Raw genomic sequence first — 25,241 nt, 5'->3', positions numbered from 1 at the left:
TGTACACACACAGCTCCTCGCTCCCTCTACATCAGTCACAAACTACACTGTACACGCACAGCTCCTCTCTCCCTCTACAGTGAACTACATCAGTCACATACTACACTGTAGAGGGAGCGAGGAGCTGTGTGTGTACAGTGTAGTTTGTGACTGATGTAGTTCACTGGAGAGGGAGCGAGGAGCTGTGCGTGTACAGTGAACTACATCAGTCATAAACTACACTGTACACGCACAGCTCCTCGCTCCCTCTCCAGTGAACTACATCAGTCACAAACTACACTGTACACACACACAGCTCCTCTCTCCCTCTACAGTGAACTACATCAGTCACAAACTACACTGTACACACACAGCTCCTCTCTCCCTCTACAGTGAACTACATCAGTCACAAACTACACTGTACACACACAGCTCCTCGCTCCCTCTACAGTGAACTACATCAGTCATAAACTACACTTTACACACACACAGCTCCTCTCTCCCTCTACAGTGAACTACATCAGTCACAAACTACACTGTACACACACAGCTCCTCTCTCCCTCTACAGTGAACTACATCAGTCACAAACTACACTGTACACACACAGCTCCTCGCTCCCCCTACAGTGAACTACATCAGTCACAAACTACACTGTACACACACAGCTCCTCTCTCCCTCTACAGTGAACTACATCAGTCATAAACTAAACTGTACACACACACAGCTCCTCTCTCCCTCTACAGTGAACTACATCAGTCACAAACTACACTGTACACACAAAGCTCCTCTCTCCCTCTACAGTGAACTACATCAGTCACAAACAACACTGTACACACACAGCTCCTCTCTCCCTCTACAGTGAACTACATCAGTCACAAACTACACTGTACACACACAGCTGCTCTCTCCCTCTACAGTGAACTACATCAGTCACAAACTACACTGTACACACACAGCTCCTCTCTCCCTCTACAGTGAACTACATCAGTCACAAACTACACTGTACACACACAGCTCCTCTCTCCCTCTACAGTGAACTACATCAGTCACAAACTACACTACACACACAGCTCCTCCCTCCCTCTACAGTGAACTACATCTGTCACGAACTACACTACACACACAGCTCCTCCCTCCCTCTACAGTGAACTACATCTGTCACGAACTACACTGTACACACACAGCTCCTCGCTCCCTCTACAGTGAACTACATCAGTCACAAACTACACTGTACACACACAGCTCCTCACTCCCTCTACAGTGAACTACATCTGTCACGAACTGCTCTATACACACACAGCTCCTCACTCCCTCTACAGTGAACTACATCTGTCACGAACTACTCTGTACACACACAGCTCCTCACTCCCTCTACAGTGAACTACATCAGTCACAAACTACACTGTACACACACAGCTGCTCTCTCCCTCTACAGTGAACTACATCAGTCACAAACTACACTGTACACACACAGCTCTTCTCTCCCTCTACAGTGAACTACATCAGTCACAAACTACACTACACACACAGCTCCTCCCTCCCTCTACAGTGAACTACATCTGTCACGAACTACACTGTACACACACAGCTCCTCGCTCCCTCTACAGTGAACTACATCAGTCACAAACTACACTGTACACACACAGCTCCTCACTCCCTCTACAGTGAACTACATCTGTCACGAACTACTCTATACACACACAGCTCCTCACTCCCTCTACAGTGAACTACATCTGTCACGAACTACTCTGTACACACACAGCTCCTCACTCCCTCTACAGTGAACTACATCAGTCACAAACTACACTGTACACACACAGCTCCTCTCTCCCTCTACAGTGAACTACATCAGTCATAAACTACACTTTACACACACACAGCTCCTCTCTCCCTCTACAGTGAACTACATCAGTCACAAACTACACTGTACACACACAGCTCCTCTCTCCCTCTACAGTGAACTACATCAGTCACAAACTACACTGTACACACACAGCTCCTCACTCCCTCTACAGTGAACTACATCTGTCACAAACTACTCTATACACACACAGCTCCTCACTCCCTCTACAGTGAACTACATCTGTCACGAACTACTCTGTACACACACAGCTCCTCACTCCCTCTACAGTGAACTACATCAGTCACAAACTACACTGTACACACACAGCTCCTCGCTCCCTCTACAGTGAACTACATCAGTCACAAACTACACTGTACACACACAGCTCCTCTCTCCCTCTACAGTGAACTACATCAGTCACAAAGTACACTGTACACACACAGCGCCTCGCTCCCTCTACAGTGAACTACATCAGTCATAAACTACACTGTAGACACACAGCTCCTCCCTCCCTCTACAGTGAACTACATCTGTCACGAACTACACTACACACACAGCTCCTCTCTCCCTCTACAGTGAACTACATCCGTCACAAACTACACTGTACACGCACAGCTCCTCGCTCCCTCTACAGTGAACTACCTCAGTCACAAACTACACTATACACACACAGCTCCTCACTCCCTCTACAGTGAACTACATCTGTCACGAACTACTCTATACACACACAGCTCCTCACTCCCTCTACAGTGAACTACATCTGTCACGAACTACTCTGTACACACACAGCTCCTCACTCCCTCTACAGTGAACTACATCAGTCACAAACTACACTGTACACACACAGCTCCTCTCTCCCTCTATAGTGAACTACATCAGTCACAAACTACACTGTACACACACAGCTCCTCTCTCCCTCTACAGTGAACTACATCAGTCATAAACTACACTTTACACACACACAGTTCCTCTCTCCCTCTACAGTGAACTACATCAGTCACAAACTACACTGTACACACACAGCTCCTCTCTCCCTCTACAGTGAACTACATCAGTCACAAACTACACTGTACACACACAGCTCCTCACTCCCTCTACAGTGAACTACATCTGTCACAAACTACTCTATACACACACAGCTCCTCACTCCCTCTACAGTGAACTACATCTGTCACGAACTACTCTGTACACACACAGCTCCTCACTCCCTCTACAGTGAACTACATCAGTCACAAACTACACTGTACACACACAGCTCCTCGCTCCCTCTACAGTGAACTACATCAGTCACAAACTACACTGTACACACACAGCTCCTCTCTCCCTCTACAGTGAACTACATCAGTCACAAAGTACACTGTACACACACAGCGCCTCGCTCCCTCTACAGTGAACTATATCCGTCACAAACTACACTGTACACGCACAGCTCCTCGCTCCCTCTACAGTGAACTACCTCAGTCACAAACTACACTATACACACAAAGCTCCTCTCTCCCTCTACAGTGAACTACATCAGTCACAAACAACACTGTACACACACAGCTCCTCTCTCCCTCTACAGTGAACTACATCAGTCACAAACTACACTGTACACACACAGCTCCTCGCTCCCTCTACAGTGAACTACATCAGTCACAAACTACACTGTACACACACAGCTCCTCGCTCCCTCTCCAGTAAACTACATCAGTCACAAACTACACTGTACACACACAGCTCCTCGCTCCCTCTACAGTGAACTACATCAGTCACAAACTACACTGTACACACACAGCTCCTCTCTCCCTCTACAGTGAACTACATCAGTCACAAACTACACTGTACACACACACAGCTCCTCTCTCCCTCTACAGTGAACTACATCAGTCACAAACTACACTGTACACACACAGCTCCTCCCTCCCTCTAGGCAAGGCAAGGCAAGGCAAGGCAAGTTTATTTATAGAGCACCTTTCATACAGAAGCAATTCAAAGTGCTTTACAGAAAAAGAAATTACATTAAAAGCCAGAGTAAAATCATAAATTCCAATAAGACAATTACATAAAAAGAGTAAAATGATTAAAATGATTAAAACAATTTAAAATGACAATAAATGAAAAGAAATAAAAGAAAAAATAAAAAAATAAAATGCCGTTACAGAAAAGTGCAGAATATTTTAAACTGAGCTGTAAGCCTGCTCAAACAAGAGAGTTTTAAGTCTTGATTTAAATGTGTCTAACGTTGGGGCACTTCTAATATTCTCAGACAGCTGGTTCCATTTAAAAGTGGCATAGTAGCTAAATGCTGCCTCTCCATGTTTAGTTTTGACCCGAGGCAGGACTAACTGACTAGTTCCTAAAGATCTGAGATCTCTGCTCGGCTCATATCTCTGTAGCAGATCTGATAAATACGCTGGTCCTACCCCATTGAGACATTTATAAACCAGTAATAACACCTTAAAGTCTATTCTATAACAGACTGGTATCCAGTGTAAGGATTTGAGGATGGGGGTGATATGATCTCTTCTTTTGCTCCGAGTGAGAACTCTGGCAGCTGCATTTTGAATCAGCTGAAGCTGTTTAATGGTCTTTTTTGGAAGTCCAGCTAAGAGACCATTACAGTAATCAATCCTGCTAGAAATAAAAGCATGGATAAGTTTCTCTAGGTCTGGTTTAGTCAGAAAATCTCTAATCTTACTGATGTTCTTAAGATGGTAAAATGCTGATCTAGTAACCGCTTTAATATGACTACTAAAACTGAGATCTGAGTCCATTGATACACCAAGGTTGCGAGCCAGTTCTTTAGATTTGAGGGCTCTCGAGTCCAGATACGTAGCCAATCTTTGTCTCTCAGTGCTATTCCCAAATAGTATAATCTCAGTTTTATCTTTATTCAGCTGCAGAAAATTGTGTCCCATCCAGTTTGTGATGTGTTCAAGGCACTTGCTTAATAAGTCAACTGGGCCAGAGTCGTTTGGGGACAGGGCCATGTAAATCTGAGTATCATCTGCATAGCTGTGATAGGACAGCCCATAGTTCTGTAGAATCTGGCCAAGAGGAAGCATATATAAATTAAATAAAAGTGGACCAAGAATAGAGCCCTGGGGGACACCACAGGTTACTGGCATGTTCTCTGAAATATTATTTTCTATTTCTACAAAGTAGTTCCTGCCTTCCAGGTAAGAAATGAACCACTTCAGGACTGTTCCTGAGAGTCCAACCCAGTTTGCGAGTCTATCTATAAGAATCTTATGGTCAATGGTATCAAAGGCAGCACTAAGGTCAAGAAGTAATAGAAGAGATACCTTTCCAGCCTCTGTATTTAAGCGGATGTCATTAATTACCTTGATTAGAGCAGTCTCAGTGCTGTGATTAGACCGGAACCCGGACTGGAATTTGTCTAGGCTACTGTTTATGGACAAGAAACCAGTGATTTGCCTGAAAACTATTTTCTCAATGATTTTGCCCATGAACGGTAGATTAGAAATTGGCCTGTAGTTACTTATCAGAGAAGATTCTAAATTTTTCTTTTTTAGAAGAGGCTTTACAACTGCAGTTTTTAGTGAGCTCGGAAAAACCCCCGACATGAGTGAGGTGTTTACAATGTGGAGTATGTCTACAGTGAACTACATCTGTCACGAACTACACTGTACACACACAGCTCCTCGCTCCCTCTACAGTGAACTACATCAGTCACAAACTACACTGTACACACACAGCTCCTCACTCCCTCTACAGTGAACTAAATCTGTCACGAACTACACTGTACACACACAGCTCCTCGCTCCCTCTACAGTGAACTACATCAGTCACAAACTACACTGTACACACACAGCTCCTCACTCCCTCTACAGTGAACTAAATCTGTCACAAACTACACTGTACACACACAGCTCCTCACTCCCTCTACAGTGAACTAAATCTGTCACGAACTACTCTATACACACACAGCTCCTCACTCCCTCTACAGTGAACTACATCAGTCACAAACTACACTGTACACACACAGCTCCTCACTCCCTCTACAGTGAACTACATCAGTCACAAACTACACTGTACACACACAGCTCCTCTCTCCCTCTACAGTGAACTACATCAGTCACAAACTACACTGTACACACACAGCTCCTCACTCCCTCTACAGTGAACTACATCTGTCACGAACTACTCTATACACACACAGCTCCTCACTCCCTCTACAGTGAACTACATCTGTCACGAACTACTCTGTACACACACAGCTCCTCACTCCCTCTACAGTGAACTACATCAGTCACAAACTACACTGTACACACACAGCTCCTCTCTCCCTCTACAGTGAACTACATCAGTCATAAACTACACTTTACACACACACAGCTCCTCTCTCCCTCTACAGTGAACTACATCAGTCACAAACTACACTGTACACACACAGCTCCTCTCTCCCTCTACAGTGAACTACATCAGTCACAAACTACACTGTACACACACAGCTCCTCACTCCCTCTACAGTGAACTACATCTGTCACAAACTACTCTATACACACACAGCTCCTCACTCCCTCTACAGTGAACTACATCTGTCACGAACTACTCTGTACACACACAGCTCCTCACTCCCTCTACAGTGAACTACATCAGTCACAAACTACACTGTACACACACAGCTCCTCGCTCCCTCTACAGTGAACTACATCAGTCACAAACTACACTGTACACACACAGCTCCTCTCTCCCTCTACAGTGAACTACATCAGTCACAAAGTACACTGTACACACACAGCGCCTCGCTCCCTCTACAGTGAACTACATCAGTCATAAACTACACTGTAGACACACAGCTCCTCCCTCCCTCTACAGTGAACTACATCTGTCACGAACTACACTACACACACAGCTCCTCTCTCCCTCTACAGTGAACTACATCCGTCACAAACTACACTGTACACGCACAGCTCCTCGCTCCCTCTACAGTGAACTACCTCAGTCACAAACTACACTATACACACACAGCTCCTCACTCCCTCTACAGTGAACTACATCTGTCACGAACTACTCTATACACACACAGCTCCTCACTCCCTCTACAGTGAACTACATCTGTCACGAACTACTCTGTACACACACAGCTCCTCACTCCCTCTACAGTGAACTACATCAGTCACAAACTACACTGTACACACACAGCTCCTCCCTCCCTCTAGGCAAGGCAAGGCAAGGCAAGGCAAGGCAAGTTTATTTATAGAGCACCTTTCATACAGAAGCAATTCAAAGTGCTTTACAGAAAAAGAAATTACATTAAAAGCCAGAGTAAAATCATAAATTCCAATAAGACAATTACATAAAAAGAGTAAAATGATTAAAATGATTAAAACAATTTAAAATGACAATAAATGAAAAGAAATAAAAGAAAAAATAAAAAAATAAAATGCCGTTACAGAAAAGTGCAGAATATTTTAAACTGAGCTGTAAGCCTGCTCAAACAAGAGAGTTTTAAGTCTTGATTTAAATGTGTCTAACGTTGGGGCACTTCTAATATTCTCAGACAGCTGGTTCCATTTAAAAGTGGCATAGTAGCTAAATGCTGCCTCTCCATGTTTAGTTTTGACCCGAGGCAGGACTAACTGACTAGTTCCTAAAGATCTGAGATCTCTGCTCGGCTCATATCTCTGTAGCAGATCTGATAAATACGCTGGTCCTACCCCATTGAGACATTTATAAACCAGTAATAACACCTTAAAGTCTATTCTATAACAGACTGGTATCCAGTGTAAGGATTTGAGGATGGGGGTGATATGATCTCTTCTTTTGCTCCGAGTGAGAACTCTGGCAGCTGCATTTTGAATCAGCTGAAGCTGTTTAATGGTCTTTTTTGGAAGTCCAGCTAAGAGACCATTACAGTAATCAATCCTGCTAGAAATAAAAGCATGGATAAGTTTCTCTAGGTCTGGTTTAGTCAGAAAATCTCTAATCTTACTGATGTTCTTAAGATGGTAAAATGCTGATCTAGTAACCGCTTTAATATGACTACTAAAACTGAGATCTGAGTCCATTGATACACCAAGGTTGCGAGCCAGTTCTTTAGATTTGAGGGCTCTCGAGTCCAGATACGTAGCCAATCTTTGTCTCTCAGTGCTATTCCCAAATAGTATAATCTCAGTTTTATCTTTATTCAGCTGCAGAAAATTGTGTCCCATCCAGTTTGTGATGTGTTCAAGGCACTTGCTTAATAAGTCAACTGGGCCAGAGTCGTTTGGGGACAGGGCCATGTAAATCTGAGTATCATCTGCATAGCTGTGATAGGACAGCCCATAGTTCTGTAGAATCTGGCCAAGAGGAAGCATATATAAATTAAATAAAAGTGGACCAAGAATAGAGCCCTGGGGGACACCACAGGTTACTGGCATGTTCTCTGAAATATTATTTTCTATTTCTACAAAGTAGTTCCTGCCTTCCAGGTAAGAAATGAACCACTTCAGGACTGTTCCTGAGAGTCCAACCCAGTTTGCGAGTCTATCTATAAGAATCTTATGGTCAATGGTATCAAAGGCAGCACTAAGGTCAAGAAGTAATAGAAGAGATACCTTTCCAGCCTCTGTATTTAAGCGGATGTCATTAATTACCTTGATTAGAGCAGTCTCAGTGCTGTGATTAGACCGGAACCCGGACTGGAATTTGTCTAGGCTACTGTTTATGGACAAGAAACCAGTGATTTGCCTGAAAACTATTTTCTCAATGATTTTGCCCATGAACGGTAGATTAGAAATTGGCCTGTAGTTACTTATCAGAGAAGATTCTAAATTTTTCTTTTTTAGAAGAGGCTTTACAACTGCAGTTTTTAGTGAGCTCGGAAAAACCCCCGACATGAGTGAGGTGTTTACAATGTGGAGTATGTCTACAGTGAACTACATCTGTCACGAACTACACTGTACACACACAGCTCCTCGCTCCCTCTACAGTGAACTACATCAGTCACAAACTACACTGTACACACACAGCTCCTCACTCCCTCTACAGTGAACTAAATCTGTCACGAACTACACTGTACACACACAGCTCCTCGCTCCCTCTACAGTGAACTACATCAGTCACAAACTACACTGTACACACACAGCTCCTCACTCCCTCTACAGTGAACTAAATCTGTCACAAACTACACTGTACACACACAGCTCCTCACTCCCTCTACAGTGAACTAAATCTGTCACGAACTACTCTATACACACACAGCTCCTCACTCCCTCTACAGTGAACTACATCAGTCACAAACTACACTGTACACACACAGCTCCTCACTCCCTCTACAGTGAACTACATCAGTCACAAACTACACTGTACACACACAGCTCCTCTCTCCCTCTACAGTGAACTACATCAGTCACAAACTACACTGTACACACACAGCTCCTCACTCCCTCTACAGTGAACTACATCTGTCACGAACTACTCTATACACACACAGCTCCTCACTCCCTCTACAGTGAACTACATCTGTCACGAACTACTCTGTACACACACAGCTCCTCACTCCCTCTACAGTGAACTACATCAGTCACAAACTACACTGTACACACACAGCTCCTCTCTCCCTCTACAGTGAACTACATCAGTCATAAACTACACTTTACACACACACAGCTCCTCTCTCCCTCTACAGTGAACTACATCAGTCACAAACTACACTGTACACACACAGCTCCTCTCTCCCTCTACAGTGAACTACATCAGTCACAAACTACACTGTACACACACAGCTCCTCACTCCCTCTACAGTGAACTACATCTGTCACAAACTACTCTATACACACACAGCTCCTCACTCCCTCTACAGTGAACTACATCTGTCACGAACTACTCTGTACACACACAGCTCCTCACTCCCTCTACAGTGAACTACATCAGTCACAAACTACACTGTACACACACAGCTCCTCGCTCCCTCTACAGTGAACTACATCAGTCACAAAGTACACTGTACACACACAGCGCCTCGCTCCCTCTACAGTGAACTACATCAGTCATAAACTACACTGTAGACACACAGCTCCTCCCTCCCTCTACAGTGAACTACATCTGTCACGAACTACACTACACACACAGCTCCTCTCTCCCTCTACAGTGAACTACATCCGTCACAAACTACACTGTACACGCACAGCTCCTCGCTCCCTCTACAGTGAACTACCTCAGTCACAAACTACACTATACACACACAGCTCCTCACTCCCTCTACAGTGAACTACATCTGTCACGAACTACTCTATACACACACAGCTCCTCACTCCCTCTACAGTGAACTACATCTGTCACGAACTACTCTGTACACACACAGCTCCTCACTCCCTCTACAGTGAACTACATCAGTCACAAACTACACTGTACACACACAGCTCCTCTCTCCCTCTATAGTGAACTACATCAGTCACAAACTACACTGTACACACACAGCTCCTCTCTCCCTCTACAGTGAACTACATCAGTCATAAACTACACTTTACACACACACAGTTCCTCTCTCCCTCTACAGTGAACTACATCAGTCACAAACTACACTGTACACACACAGCTCCTCTCTCCCTCTACAGTGAACTACATCAGTCACAAACTACACTGTACACACACAGCTCCTCACTCCCTCTACAGTGAACTACATCTGTCACAAACTACTCTATACACACACAGCTCCTCACTCCCTCTACAGTGAACTACATCTGTCACGAACTACTCTGTACACACACAGCTCCTCACTCCCTCTACAGTGAACTACATCAGTCACAAACTACACTGTACACACACAGCTCCTCGCTCCCTCTACAGTGAACTACATCAGTCACAAACTACACTGTACACACACAGCTCCTCTCTCCCTCTACAGTGAACTACATCAGTCACAAAGTACACTGTACACACACAGCGCCTCGCTCCCTCTACAGTGAACTATATCCGTCACAAACTACACTGTACACGCACAGCTCCTCGCTCCCTCTACAGTGAACTACCTCAGTCACAAACTACACTATACACACAAAGCTCCTCTCTCCCTCTACAGTGAACTACATCAGTCACAAACAACACTGTACACACACAGCTCCTCTCTCCCTCTACAGTGAACTACATCAGTCACAAACTACACTGTACACACACAGCTCCTCGCTCCCTCTACAGTGAACTACATCAGTCACAAACTACACTGTACACACACAGCTCCTCGCTCCCTCTCCAGTAAACTACATCAGTCACAAACTACACTGTACACACACAGCTCCTCGCTCCCTCTACAGTGAACTACATCAGTCACAAACTACACTGTACACACACAGCTCCTCTCTCCCTCTACAGTGAACTACATCAGTCACAAACTACACTGTACACACACACAGCTCCTCTCTCCCTCTACAGTGAACTACATCAGTCACAAACTACACTGTACACACACAGCTCCTCCCTCCCTCTAGGCAAGGCAAGGCAAGGCAAGGCAAGGCAAGTTTATTTATAGAGCACCTTTCATACAGAAGCAATTCAAAGTGCTTTACAGAAAAAGAAATTACATTAAAAGCCAGAGTAAAATCATAAATTCCAATAAGACAATTACATAAAAAGAGTAAAATGATTAAAATGATTAAAACAATTTAAAATGACAATAAATGAAAAGAAATAAAAGAAAAAATAAAAAAATAAAATGCCGTTACAGAAAAGTGCAGAATATTTTAAACTGAGCTGTAAGCCTGCTCAAACAAGAGAGTTTTAAGTCTTGATTTAAATGTGTCTAACGTTGGGGCACTTCTAATATTCTCAGACAGCTGGTTCCATTTAAAAGTGGCATAGTAGCTAAATGCTGCCTCTCCATGTTTAGTTTTGACCCGAGGCAGGACTAACTGACTAGTTCCTAAAGATCTGAGATCTCTGCTCGGCTCATATCTCTGTAGCAGATCTGATAAATACGCTGGTCCTACCCCATTGAGACATTTATAAACCAGTAATAACACCTTAAAGTCTATTCTATAACAGACTGGTATCCAGTGTAAGGATTTGAGGATGGGGGTGATATGATCTCTTCTTTTGCTCCGAGTGAGAACTCTGGCAGCTGCATTTTGAATCAGCTGAAGCTGTTTAATGGTCTTTTTTGGAAGTCCAGCTAAGAGACCATTACAGTAATCAATCCTGCTAGAAATAAAAGCATGGATAAGTTTCTCTAGGTCTGGTTTAGTCAGAAAATCTCTAATCTTACTGATGTTCTTAAGATGGTAAAATGCTGATCTAGTAACCGCTTTAATATGACTACTAAAACTGAGATCTGAGTCCATTGATACACCAAGGTTGCGAGCCAGTTCTTTAGATTTGAGGGCTCTCGAGTCCAGATACGTAGCCAATCTTTGTCTCTCAGTGCTATTCCCAAATAGTATAATCTCAGTTTTATCTTTATTCAGCTGCAGAAAATTGTGTCCCATCCAGTTTGTGATGTGTTCAAGGCACTTGCTTAATAAGTCAACTGGGCCAGAGTCGTTTGGGGACAGGGCCATGTAAATCTGAGTATCATCTGCATAGCTGTGATAGGACAGCCCATAGTTCTGTAGAATCTGGCCAAGAGGAAGCATATATAAATTAAATAAAAGTGGACCAAGAATAGAGCCCTGGGGGACACCACAGGTTACTGGCATGTTCTCTGAAATATTATTTTCTATTTCTACAAAGTAGTTCCTGCCTTCCAGGTAAGAAATGAACCACTTCAGGACTGTTCCTGAGAGTCCAACCCAGTTTGCGAGTCTATCTATAAGAATCTTATGGTCAATGGTATCAAAGGCAGCACTAAGGTCAAGAAGTAATAGAAGAGATACCTTTCCAGCCTCTGTATTTAAGCGGATGTCATTAATTACCTTGATTAGAGCAGTCTCAGTGCTGTGATTAGACCGGAACCCGGACTGGAATTTGTCTAGGCTACTGTTTATGGACAAGAAACCAGTGATTTGCCTGAAAACTATTTTCTCAATGATTTTGCCCATGAACGGTAGATTAGAAATTGGCCTGTAGTTACTTATCAGAGAAGATTCTAAATTTTTCTTTTTTAGAAGAGGCTTTACAACTGCAGTTTTTAGTGAGCTCGGAAAAACCCCCGACATGAGTGAGGTGTTTACAATGTGGAGTATGTCTACAGTGAACTACATCTGTCACGAACTACACTGTACACACACAGCTCCTCGCTCCCTCTACAGTGAACTACATCAGTCACAAACTACACTGTACACACACAGCTCCTCACTCCCTCTACAGTGAACTAAATCTGTCACGAACTACACTGTACACACACAGCTCCTCGCTCCCTCTACAGTGAACTACATCAGTCACAAACTACACTGTACACACACAGCTCCTCACTCCCTCTACAGTGAACTAAATCTGTCACAAACTACACTGTACACACACAGCTCCTCACTCCCTCTACAGTGAACTAAATCTGTCACGAACTACTCTATACACACACAGCTCCTCACTCCCTCTACAGTGAACTACATCAGTCACAAACTACACTGTACACACACAGCTCCTCACTCCCTCTACAGTGAACTACATCAGTCACAAACTACACTGTACACACACAGCTCCTCTCTCCCTCTACAGTGAACTACATCAGTCATAAACTACACTGTACACACACACAGCTCCTCTCTCCCTCTACAGTGAACTACATCAGTCACAAACTACACTATACACACAAAGCTCCTCTCTTCCTCTACAGTGAACTACATCAGTCACAAACTACACTGTACACACACAGCTCCTCGCTCCCTCTACAGTGAACTACATCAGTCACAAACTACACTGTACATACACAGCTCCTCGCTCCCTCTACAGTGAACTACATCCGTCACAAACTACACTGTACACACACAGCTCCTCTCTCCCTCTACAGTGAACTACATCTGTCACGAACTACTCTGTACACACACAGCTCCTCACTCCCTCTACAGTGAACTACATCAGTCACAAACTACACTGTACACACACAGCTCCTCGCTCCCTCTACAGTGAACTACATCAGTCACAAACTACACTGTACACACACAGCTCCTCTCTCCCTCTACAGTGAACTACATCAGTCACAAAGTACACTGTACACACACAGCGCCTCGCTCCCTCTACAGTGAACTACATCAGTCACAAACTACACTGTACACACACAGCTCCTCACTCCCTCTACAGTGAACTAAATCTGTCACGAACTACTCTATACACACACAGCTCCTCACTCCTTCTACAGTGAACTACATCAGTCACAAACTACACTGTACACACACAGCTCCTCTCTCCCTCTACAGTGAACTACATCAGTCATAAACTACACTGTACACACACACAGCTCCTCTCTCCCTCTACAGTGAACTACATCAGTCAAAAACAACACTGTACACACACAGCTCCTCTCTCCCTCTACAGTGAACTACATCAGTCACAAACTACACTGTACACACACAGCTCCTCGCTCCCTCTACAGTGAACTACATCAGTCACAAACTACACTGTACACACACAGCTCCTCGCTCCCTCTACAGTGAACTACATCAGTCACAAACTACACTGTACACACACAGCTCCTCTCTCCCTCTACAGTGAACTACATCTGTCACGAACTACTCTGTACACACACAGCTCCTCACTCCCTCTACAGTGAACTACATCAGTCACAAACTACACTGTACACACACAGCTCCTCGCTCCCTCTACAGTGAACTACATCAGTCACAAACTACACTGTACACACACAGCTCCTCTCTCCCTCTACAGTGAACTACATCAGTCACAAAGTACACTGTACACACACAGCGCCTCGCTCCCTCTACAGTGAACTACATCAGTCATAAACTACACTGTAGATACACAGCTCCTCCCTCCCTCTACAGTGAACTACATCTGTCACGAACTACACTACACACACAGCTCCTCTCTCCCTCTACAGTGAACTACATCCGTCACAAACTACACTGTACACGCACAGCTCCTCGCTCCCTCTACAGTGAACTACCTCAGTCACAAACTACACTATACACACAAAGCTCCTCTCTCCCTCTACAGTGAACTACATCAGTCACAAACAACACTGTACACACGCAGCTCCTCTCTCCCTCTACAGTGAACTACATCAGTCACAAACTACACTGTACACACACAGCTCCTCTCTCCCTCTACAGTGAACTACATCTGTCACGAACTACACTGTACACACATAGCTCCTCGCTCCCTCTACAGTGAACTACATCAGTCACAAACTACACTGTACACACACAGCTCCTCACTCCCTCTACAGTGAACTAAATCTGTCACGAACTACTCTATACACACACAGCTCCTCACTCCCTCTACAGTGAACTACATCTGTCACGAACTACTCTGTACACACACAGCTCCTCTCTCCCTCTACAGTGAACTACATCCGTCACAAACTACACTGTACACGCACAGCTCCTCGCTCCCTCTACAGTGAACTACCTCAGTCACAAACTACACTATACACACAAAGCTCCTCTCTCCCTCTACAGTGAACTACATCAGTCACAAACAACACTGTACACACGCAGCTCCTCTCTCCCTCTACAGTGAACTACATCAGTCACAAACTACACTGTACACACACAGCTCCTCTCTCCCTCTACAGTGAACTACATCTGTCACGAACTACACTGTACACACACAGCTCCTCGCTCCCTCTACAGTGAACTACATCAGTCACAAACTACACTGTACACACACAGCTCCTCACTCCCTCTACAGTGAACTACATCTGTCACGAACTACTCTGTACACACACAGCTCCTCACTCCCTCTACAGTGAACTACATCTGTCACGAACTACTCTGTACACACACAGCTCCTCGCTCCCTCTACAGTGAACTAGCACTGCAGTGCTGAGCCCAGAGAAGCAAAGACAGAGACTCTATTAACTCTATTACATCTCAGTGTAATATCACAATGATTTGGAAGCTGTAATTTTAAGGTAGAAACACTTACGTGGTGTTCCTTTAAGGGCAGCTTGTAGTATATATGTTTACTGTTTCTTTGCTGTTTCTCTGCAGGAGCTGGAGTTCTCCAACCTTTTTGCAGTGCTTCACTGCATTCACGCGTTTTTCGCTGCCAAAGTGGCCTGTCTGGATCCTATGTTTGTGGGCAGTCAGAACGCTGCCACGGCCGCCGCCGTCGGCACCTTGACCTCGGTCACCTCCATGGCACAGGCTTCCAAGTTAAAATACTCTAGTTGACAGACTCTCGCTGCCCCGCCTCTCTCGGAGCAGCCCACGACAGGACGGTACCGGGTCAACGTTCCCAGAGAGGACCTCGGGCATTCCCAGAACGAGCAGACTGCGGATTCGGAGTGGGAAGACATCCAAGGAGTTTTAGAAACACTGAAGAACCTTGAACTCTCTACCCTTTCAGGCATCAGGAGGAGGTCCAGGCCTGCTCTGCTGCAGTAGACTCAGACTCAGAATATTTTGAGGATGGATTTTTACTATGACGTCTGATGTATGACACACAGGCAGAAAGTGACATAGAGCCGTTAAGACGCTCGGTTGCGTGACGGATACAGAGCGACTCCAACGTTCATCGGTTCCTTTTGTACTGCAGTATGTACGTTTATAAAATATGTACGTTAGTATTTCCCAGCCGTGCTTTCAGTCCTTTCCTAAATCAGACTGAGAGGGATGTGTTTAAAAACTGCCAGGGAGTGTTACCGACCGGAGTGGAGGTTTGAGACGGTATCAGCGCTCTCCACATTTACTGACCCCTTCTTAAAGACGAGGAGGAGTATTAATCTCTCATAGCCACGTTTTCAGCCGTGAAGGAGGAATTACTCATATTTCAGCATCAGGAAAAAAGCAGGACACACTTTACTTTACATTTAGACTAACGCCATTGTGTTAAATCTCTCTCTGGATTCATTTCATTGAGTCGACTCCTTTCTTTGATTCTTTTTTTTCTTCCCAAAGATATCCCTAATATTCACTATTTTTTATTTAAATGAAGTTATTTTTTTAAGTCTGTGTCTGAAGGAGGTGGTTAGACTCGGTATGAAACGCCTTTCGTTATTTGATTTTCTGTTTCTAATCCTGCAAAAGAAGATCAGAGAATAACCCACTGTTTACAGCAGGGTCTGATTGTAGTGATACGATTCAGAGCTTTGTTTCGGTTTTTGCAACAGACTTCAAACTTAAAACAGAGTCGACTCCAAGAGTTTCGACTCACTGAATCATTGACCAAGAGTTCCTGACTCCTAGACACGCGAAGAATCGGTTCTTTGGGAGTCGACTCCTAATCAGTAAATACTTTCAGATTTATTTTGCCCGTTCTCACTGCGCAGAGAGGTGTTGGACAGCACCACGGATTTGGAGCCATACTCTGAAAATAATGAGGGATATTTCACAGAAACATCTGCCTCATGTGGGAGGACAGTGAGGAAGAGAGGGGCTTTTGTTTTAAGATAAAAACACGGAACAGAGTGGACTTTTGTGGCGCAGGATTCGAGAGAAAACCAAAAAACAAAAGGTACAAATTGAAGCGAGTCATTCTCCGGTGTTGATTTCAGGTTTAGAGATGGAAAACCAAATAAGGTACAGACCACTACTATTCCGTCCGGGGTCTCAGGGTTGGTGCGGTGTGAAGGTTGGGCAGTGTGTGGTGTTGGAACAGTGGCCAAACTGCAGCTCCACGTCAAACTACAGCGAGGGACGTTCTCTTAAGACAAGAACACACACATAAAGGACTTTATCCAGCCCCTCCTCTGGCAGATTACTGTAGAACACAGTGGTCAGAAGCGGTGTCTGCGGATACTAGAATGGGATACTGCCAACGTTAGCCGGTGGTTTAGAACTGACTGCTCAGAACAGAGGTGGGAAGAACAGGACGTGTCATGCACAGACTCTGCCCACATTGATCATCTCAGTATCGGGACAAATTGTTTCAATGAGTTTATAGATCACTGTCCTCTCTGATCCAGCTTTGATCCATCTGAAACCTCTAGGTTCTTTATGATGTTCATAAGGCGGTGTCCTAATGAGGCTAATAGAGGAAAACAGCCTCAAGTCACACATCCAGCGCCGTACTTGACAACTTGGCTCTCCTACCTCTCAGGACCGCAGCTGGTGTTTGTCGCCCAAAGCTCTTGTGTCTGGCTCGTCTGATCATAAGTTCTGATCCAGATGAAAAGTTCTGTGAGGTCCAGATGCCGATGACTGTGGTCCGAGCGCTGAGGCAGAGAGAGGAGGGATGGTGATGGTGTTGATATTTTTAAAGATGTGGTGACCTGAAGATGCAGAGTTACGTACTAAAGATCATAAAACAAACCTAACTAAAACTGACATGGAGATAGTTTGGGTTTTAGACGATTTGAAGATGGGAATTTCAGGGTGAGAGATCGTCAATGTAGTGCCTTAATACGTTACTTTAATTTTTAAGTAAAATTGTTACCAGGAGCAGCAGGTAGTGTCTCTGTCATGGCTCCAGGGTCCTGGAGGTTGTGGGTTCGAGTCCCGCTCCGGGTGACTGTCTGTGAGGAGTGTGGTGTGTTCTCCCTGTGTCTGTGTAGGTTTCCTCCGGGTGACTGTCTGTGAGGAGTGTGGTGTGTTCTCCCTGTGTCTGTGTGGGTTTCCTCCGGGTGACTGTCTGTGAGGAGTGTGGTGTGTTCTCCCTGTGTCTGTGTAGGTTTCCTCCGGGTGACTGTCTGTGAGGAGTGTGGTGTGTTCTCTCTGTGTCTGCGTGGGTTTCCTCCGGGTGACTGTCTGTGAGGAGTGTGGTGTGTTCTCCCTGTGTCTGCGTGGGTTTCCTCCGGGTGACTGTCTGTGAGGAGTGTGGTGTGTTCTCCCTGTGTCTGTGTGGGTTTCCGCCGGGTGACTGTCTGTGAGGAGTGTGGTGTGTTCTCCCTGTGTCTGTGTGGGTTTCCTCCGGGTGACTGTCTGTGAGGAGTGTGGTGTGTTCTCCCTGTGTCTGTGTAGGTTTCCTCCGGGTGACTGTCTGTGAGGAGTGTGGTGTGTTCTCCCTGTGTCTGTGTGGATTTCCTCTGGGTGACTGTCTGTGAGGAGTGTGGTGTGTTCTCTCTGTGTCTGGGTGGGTTTCCTCCGGGTGACTGTCTGTGAGGAGTGTGGTGTGTTATCCCTGTGTCTGTGTGGGTTTCCTCCGGGTGACTGTCTGTGAGGAGTGTGGTGTGTTATCCCTGTGTCTGTGTGGGTTTCCTCCGGGTGACTGTCTGTGAGGAGTGTGTGTCACCCTGTGAAGGACTGGCGCCCCTCCAGGGTGTGTTCCCGCCTTGCATCCAGTGATTCCGGGTAGACTCTGGACCCACCGCCGCCCTGAACTGGATAAGGGTCACAGACAATAAATGAATGAACAACTAAATAATATTTGAGTAATAACAAATCTGATCATTATATTTACATTAAACTCCAGGTGAAGAGGTAAAACGTTGAGATATACGTCACATCTCGTAAACTTGTGTATCATCCTGAGTTTACCAGCAGTAAACACGACTTTGTCCGCCGTTCAGGTGCAATTTACGAGTCGGAAAATTAGTATTTCCCAGGTTCTGACGTCACTCAAAACTTGGAGGAGGCCGCGGTGTAAACGGCGGTGGTCTCCGAGGACGATGATTACTTTTCCACGTGGATGGAGAATTCTTTTCACTTATTCAGGTCCGTATAGCAGTGATATTTCGATTGAACCATCAGCTGCACTGCCCCCTCATGGTCTCCAGGGTTACTGCTTCACTCTGTGTGTATCCGTCTCCAGATTTAACACTGAGCGTAAATAAGCCTCAGCAGTGCGGCGGGGGTCAGGAAGGAGAACAGAGGCGATGTGTGTGTGGTGTTTATACGGGAGAGTCGTAGACATCAATCGCCTGAGGTTTATCCAGAGACACACAGTTGGCTCGATCAAAGGAGGCACTGACGCTAGCGCAGGGTGTAAAACCATCTTAAAGAATTTGTTCTTTCACTTCATAGCGATGTCGTTGAGAAAGAGGTCGTGGCCAGTTAAAGCAACACTACGTAAGATTTGGTGTTTTTGCTCCTGAGCTCCACCAACTGTGGTACACTTACAGCAACATTCTGAAGTCAAGGGGGAGGGGCGAGGGGGTGGTTTCCTCCCCTCTTCTGTAGGTTACAGTTTCTGGAGTTCACCACAACAAAGGCTCTGTTCTCTGTCACAGCCCAGTGGAGCATCACAATGATTGAAGCTGTAATTTTAAAGCAACGTTAGGTAATATTTTACCTTAAAAGCCATCGTTGTCTTTACGGTTGGGGTCAGTACCTCTGGGGGGCGCTGTACTTCAGTTCTTTAGGTTTAAACCCTAGGTCAGTAGAGTTCTGGAGACAGAGGCAGTGACAGAGTTAAAGCCTTAGTATTCATTTTTTTCCAGAAGTTTCTTGGTCAGTTTCTGATTGATGCCACAGTGACACGTCTTTCCCACAGAACATTATCTGCTTAAACACAAAAGAACGAAATGGAGTACCTCAGGACAGCACTCTACGCTTTTGATTAAAACTACAGCCTGGTGAAGTGAATAACACAGTGCCCCCTGTGGAGGGGTAGGGGATATCAGGCAGCAACTGAACAGTCAGTTCTTGGTCATGGACACCATAGTCTCCCAGAGTCTGAGTCCGTCTGATCCGATCCCAGAGTAGAGCGACTATAGCACACACCGCTGAAAGAGTTAACTCTGCTCTGATAGAACCGGGCCAGAACACGCACCGCTGAAAGAGTTAACTCCGCTCTGATAGAACTGGGTCAGAACACGCACCGCTGAAAGAGTTAACTCTGCTCTGATAGAACCGGGCCAGAACACGCACCGCTGAAAGAGTTAACTCCGCTCTGATAGAACCGGGTCAGAACACGCACCGCTGAAAGAGTTAACTCCGCTCTGATAGAACCGGGCCAGAACACGCACCGCTGAAAGAGTTAACTCCGCTCTGATAGAACTGGGTCAGAACACGCACCGCTGAAAGAGTTAACTCCGCTCTGATAGAACCGGGTCAGAACACGCACCGCTGAAAGAGTTAACTCCGCTCTGATAGAACCGGGTCAGAACACGCACCGCTGAAAGAGTTAACTCCGCTCTGATAGAACCGGGTCAGAACACACACCGGGGATAGAGTTAACTCCGCCCTGATAGAACCGGGTCAGAACACACACCGGGGATATAGTTAACTCCACCCTGATAGAACCGGGTCAGAACACGCACCACTGAAAGAGTTAACTCCGCTCTGATAGAACCGGGTCAGAACACACACCGGGGATAGAGTTAACTCCGCCCTGATAGAACCGGGTCAGAACACACACCGGGGATATAGTTAACTCCACCCTGATAGAACCGGGTCAGAACACGCACCACTGAAAGAGTTAACTCCGCTCTGATAGAACCGGGTCAGAACACACAGGTCACTCCCCTTAGCATCAGTGAGCCTCAGGCACCTGGTCGTCCTCCCTTGGTCCACTTTGGTCGGTTCTGACCTGAAGTTTACGACTGTCACAGTGTGATGACATCAATCTAAAGAACGGGCTGTTCACTTTGTCCTGGAGATAGTCCCCACCCTCACCAGGGGGCACTGTGGGGTCTTGAGGATCAGTGAATGCAGAGTGTAAAAAGTGCTAGTGTTTTAACCAAACACCTTCTACACTCCAAAGGAAGTGAACCTGGAGAGTGTGGATCCGCGACGTAGAGTGAATATTGATGAGGTTTGGCTAATGTTCTTCAGAGTAAACCTACCTTTCTCCTCCTTCCTCCACCATGCTGCTTCTCTCTAGCTCCACTGAGGATCTGGAGAAGTGAGGGAAGTCTCAGGGTGAATCCTATTCTCTGTTAGTGAATCAGTGCTCAAAGTAACCCACAGGTGTCAGTGTCTCCTCCTTTAAACTCTATGACCCCAGTGTATTCTCTGAGTTTAATGTAGTTTCAGTGGATTATGGCCTTTACTTCAGAACGAGCAGAAAACTCTCTGGAGTTATCTGTGAATCTACAGTTCCACCTTAAATGGTGACGCTATTACACGCTAGCCCCTGAGTCTACTGCAGCATTTAAGGTGGAACTGTAGTGTGAACAGAACTCTGCAGAATGAGAATCTGAGCTGAGCTCCATGTCACAGAAGAGTGAGGAGAGGGGGGTAATCTCTGATTGTGGAACTCTTCTGAAGGAGAATGAGGCTCTAAATGTAACTAAAGTCCAGCAGCTCCTCTGATATCACTGCAGACTGGTGCAGAGCTGCTACAGAGCGGCGCTAGTCGCCTGGGAATGAAGCGCTGCTCTGTTTTATTTGGGTTCTGATGACATATCTGGGTCTTAAAGGGCACAAAATGACACTTTAAAACATGGGGTAGGGTTAAAAAAAATAAATAAATAAAAGAAATGGGATTCACCTTTGTTCTCTACTTTTTAAACCCGTCCCCTGCTCCAGACCGAGCTGAGCGTCGCGCTCCAGTGTAGAGATGACTCCAGCAGGTTTTATAGTAATGACTGGCACATAATGGATCTGTTCTGATGCTGTCGTAAGTGTCATTCGATTCAAGAAGGGCTTTGGGACCAGCGAAGGATGGATGTAGCACCTTGGCCTTTGTCCAGATCTCAGCAAAAGCTCTGTGTCCTCAGATGGGTTTTTCTTTCTGTCCGAGGCTCTTATGGTGTACATCCTTCACAGAAAAACTAAAAGAAAAGAAGCGGAGCGTAGATAAAGCCAGCGGGGGTTCTGATGTTGGCTTCTTTGGTCATTGAATAAGTCCCCCTCAGATTCACTGGAGTGGGGAGTGATTCAGTGGCACACGGTGCTCAGTAACTCGCTCTTCAGCCTCTCGCAGTGTGGTCCTCGCTGTAATGTTGCTATAAATACACTGACTGTTGTAGTGAAACATATCGGTACAAAAATGCAAATGAAAGTGTAATACGCAAAATGGCAGCGCAATCCTGAGTTTAAATGTTCTATTCCTACACAGAAAATTGTCAATGAAAACGTATTTTCCAGTTTGAAGGAATATATTCCATGAGGTCATACAACAAATGTTTCTAAATGATAACACTTTTCAAACTCAGCACCTCATGATGACAGATTTCAAAAGTTAAAAGGGAACCAGCACCTCGTGACTTCGTGAGATCATTATCGCTCCTGGGTCACAATGCTTATGGAAATGAAAAGAGAACAGACTGCATCTTCATTTCCGTAAGCTTCCCACCTGTCAGTCATCCATCAGGGCGAGGAGAACCGCACCGTCAGTGGACCAGACTCTTCATACAGCATTCAAATCTGTGTCAATGAAATAGCCAAAAAAGTCTAGCACATTCATTCGTTCATTCATTGGCTGTAACCCTTATACAGTTCAGGGTAGCGGTGGGTCCGGAGCCTACCTGGAATCAATGGAGGGGGCGCCCGTCCTTCACAGGGTGACTTACGGACACGTTTGAGTCTCCAATCCACCTACCAACATGTTTTTGGAGCATGGGAGGAAACCGCAGCACCCGAAGGAAACCCACGCAGACACAGAGAGAACACACCACACTCCTCACAGACTGTGTCTGCGTGGGTTTCCTCCGGGTGACTGTCTGTGAGGAGTGTGGTGTGTTCTCTCTCTGTCTGCGTGGGTTTCCTCCGGGTGACTGTCTGTGAGGAGTGTGGTGTGTTCTCTCAGTCACCCGAAGGAAACCCACGCAGACAGAGAGAGAACACACCACACTCCTCACAGACAGTCATCCGGAGGAAACCCACTCAGACACAGGGAGAACACACCACACTCCTCACAGACAGTCACCCGGAGGAAACCCACGCAGACACGGAGAACACACCACACTCCTCACAGACAGTCACCCGGAGGAAACCCACGCAGACACAGAGAGAACACACCACACTCCTCACAGACATTCACCCGGAGGAAACCCACGCAGACCCAGGGAGAACACACCACACTGCTCACAGACAGTCACCCGGAGGAAACCCACGCAGACCCAGGGAGAACACACCACACTGCTCACAGACAGTCACCCGGAGGAAACCCACGCAGACCCAGGGAGAACACACCACACTCCTCACAGACAGTCACCCGGAGGAAACCCACGCAGACCCAGGGAGAACACACCACACTGCTCACAGACAGTCACCCGGAGGAAACCCACGCAGACCCAGGGAGAACACACCACACTCCTCACAGTCAGTCACCCGGAGGAAACCCACGCAGACACAGGGAGAACACACCACACTCCTCACAGACAGTCACCCGGAGGAAACCCACGCAGACACAGGGAGAACACACCACACTCCTCACAGACAGTCACCCGGAGGAAACCCACACAGACACAGAGAGAACACACCACACTCCTCACAGACAGTCACCCGGAGCAGGACTCTTCCAGGACCCTAGAGCTGTGACAGAGACACCACCTGCTGCTGAACTGTGCTGGTTGAATCTACCAAATTACAAAATGTAAATGAATTTACTGATTTTTAACTAAGCTCAGATTTGCATGTGCAAGTGGAACATAAATTCCAATATTGTTTTACACTGCCATTTTGTGAATTACATTTTCATTTTAATTCTAGTAGATACTCCTCCACTGTGTTGGAGGACCCTCTTAGCAGTGGGAGGATGTGCAGTGCAGGAGGACAGGAGACTGCACGAGCTCAAACTCAGCCCTGTTTAAGAGCTGTAGCTCTCCGAGACTTACTGCATGGTCAGTGCCCGGCTTTAACGGTGTGTGTTAAGACTATGCAAAACGAGCGTTTCTTGATGGCAACGAAGGGGGAGGGCTCTGGACGCGTCACTGGAACAGCTCTGACCTTCTGTGAACGGCGTTGATGTTGAAAGATGTATTTTTATTTTTGGCAGCCGCTGCTGGTTTTAATAAAGATGTACATTGTACCTAAAGTAATAAAGTTTTTATAATGTAACGTGTGGTCTGGTCAGTCTGGGGCTACTGCAGTTGTATTGTGGAAAGCTGCAGGGCACAGTTCAAGGTTTGTAGAGGTTTCCCTAGGAGAGCATTACACTAGATCCTGAGGACTTTATACCCTGGGAATAATTACACCCTTATGTTACTCTGCTGTCCTGTTCTACTGGTCAGCACTTCTCCACAGTTCTGAACAGCTGTTTCAGCAACAAGAGCAGCCCATCAGACGAGGCGTCTGCACACCTTCTGCGTCATTGCTATGTATAATTTAAATATATCTGCTGGTGATTATAACACTGCTTATTATCTAAAGTAAGACCCCCACAGAGCAGGTGTGATGTGGTGGTGGATCATTCTCAGCACTGCAGTGACACTGACGTGGTGGTGGTGTGTTAGTGTGTGTTGTGCTGGTGTAGAGTGGATCAGACACAGCAGTGCTGCTGGAGTTTTTAAACCCCTCAGTGTCTGGACCGAGAACAGTCCACCGCCCAAAAACATCCAGCCGACAGCGTCCTGTGTCACTGATGAAGGACTAGAGGACGAGCGACACACA

At 45.8% G+C, this 25,241-nt stretch overlaps 1 protein-coding gene across 2 annotated transcripts in view; it reads left to right on the top strand.

Moving 5' to 3' along the window:
* Positions 1-18,332, top strand: part of sntg1 (syntrophin, gamma 1) — a 105,660-nt gene extending 87,328 nt beyond the window's left edge. For both annotated transcript variants that reach the window (XM_066683403.1, XM_066683404.1), the window contains one exon: positions 15,855-18,332. In XM_066683403.1, the coding sequence (XP_066539500.1) occupies positions 15,855-16,037 (183 nt within the window). In that variant the 3' untranslated portion in view covers positions 16,038-18,332. The remainder of the gene's footprint in view (positions 1-15,854) is intronic.
* Positions 18,333-25,241: the final 6,909 nt, after the last annotated feature.

The sequence above is a fragment of the Hoplias malabaricus genome, chromosome 10, assembly GCF_029633855.1.
Source record: "Hoplias malabaricus isolate fHopMal1 chromosome 10, fHopMal1.hap1, whole genome shotgun sequence".
NCBI lineage: Eukaryota > Metazoa > Chordata > Actinopteri > Characiformes > Erythrinidae > Hoplias > Hoplias malabaricus.
This window is presented reverse-complemented; position numbering and strand designations above follow the sequence as displayed.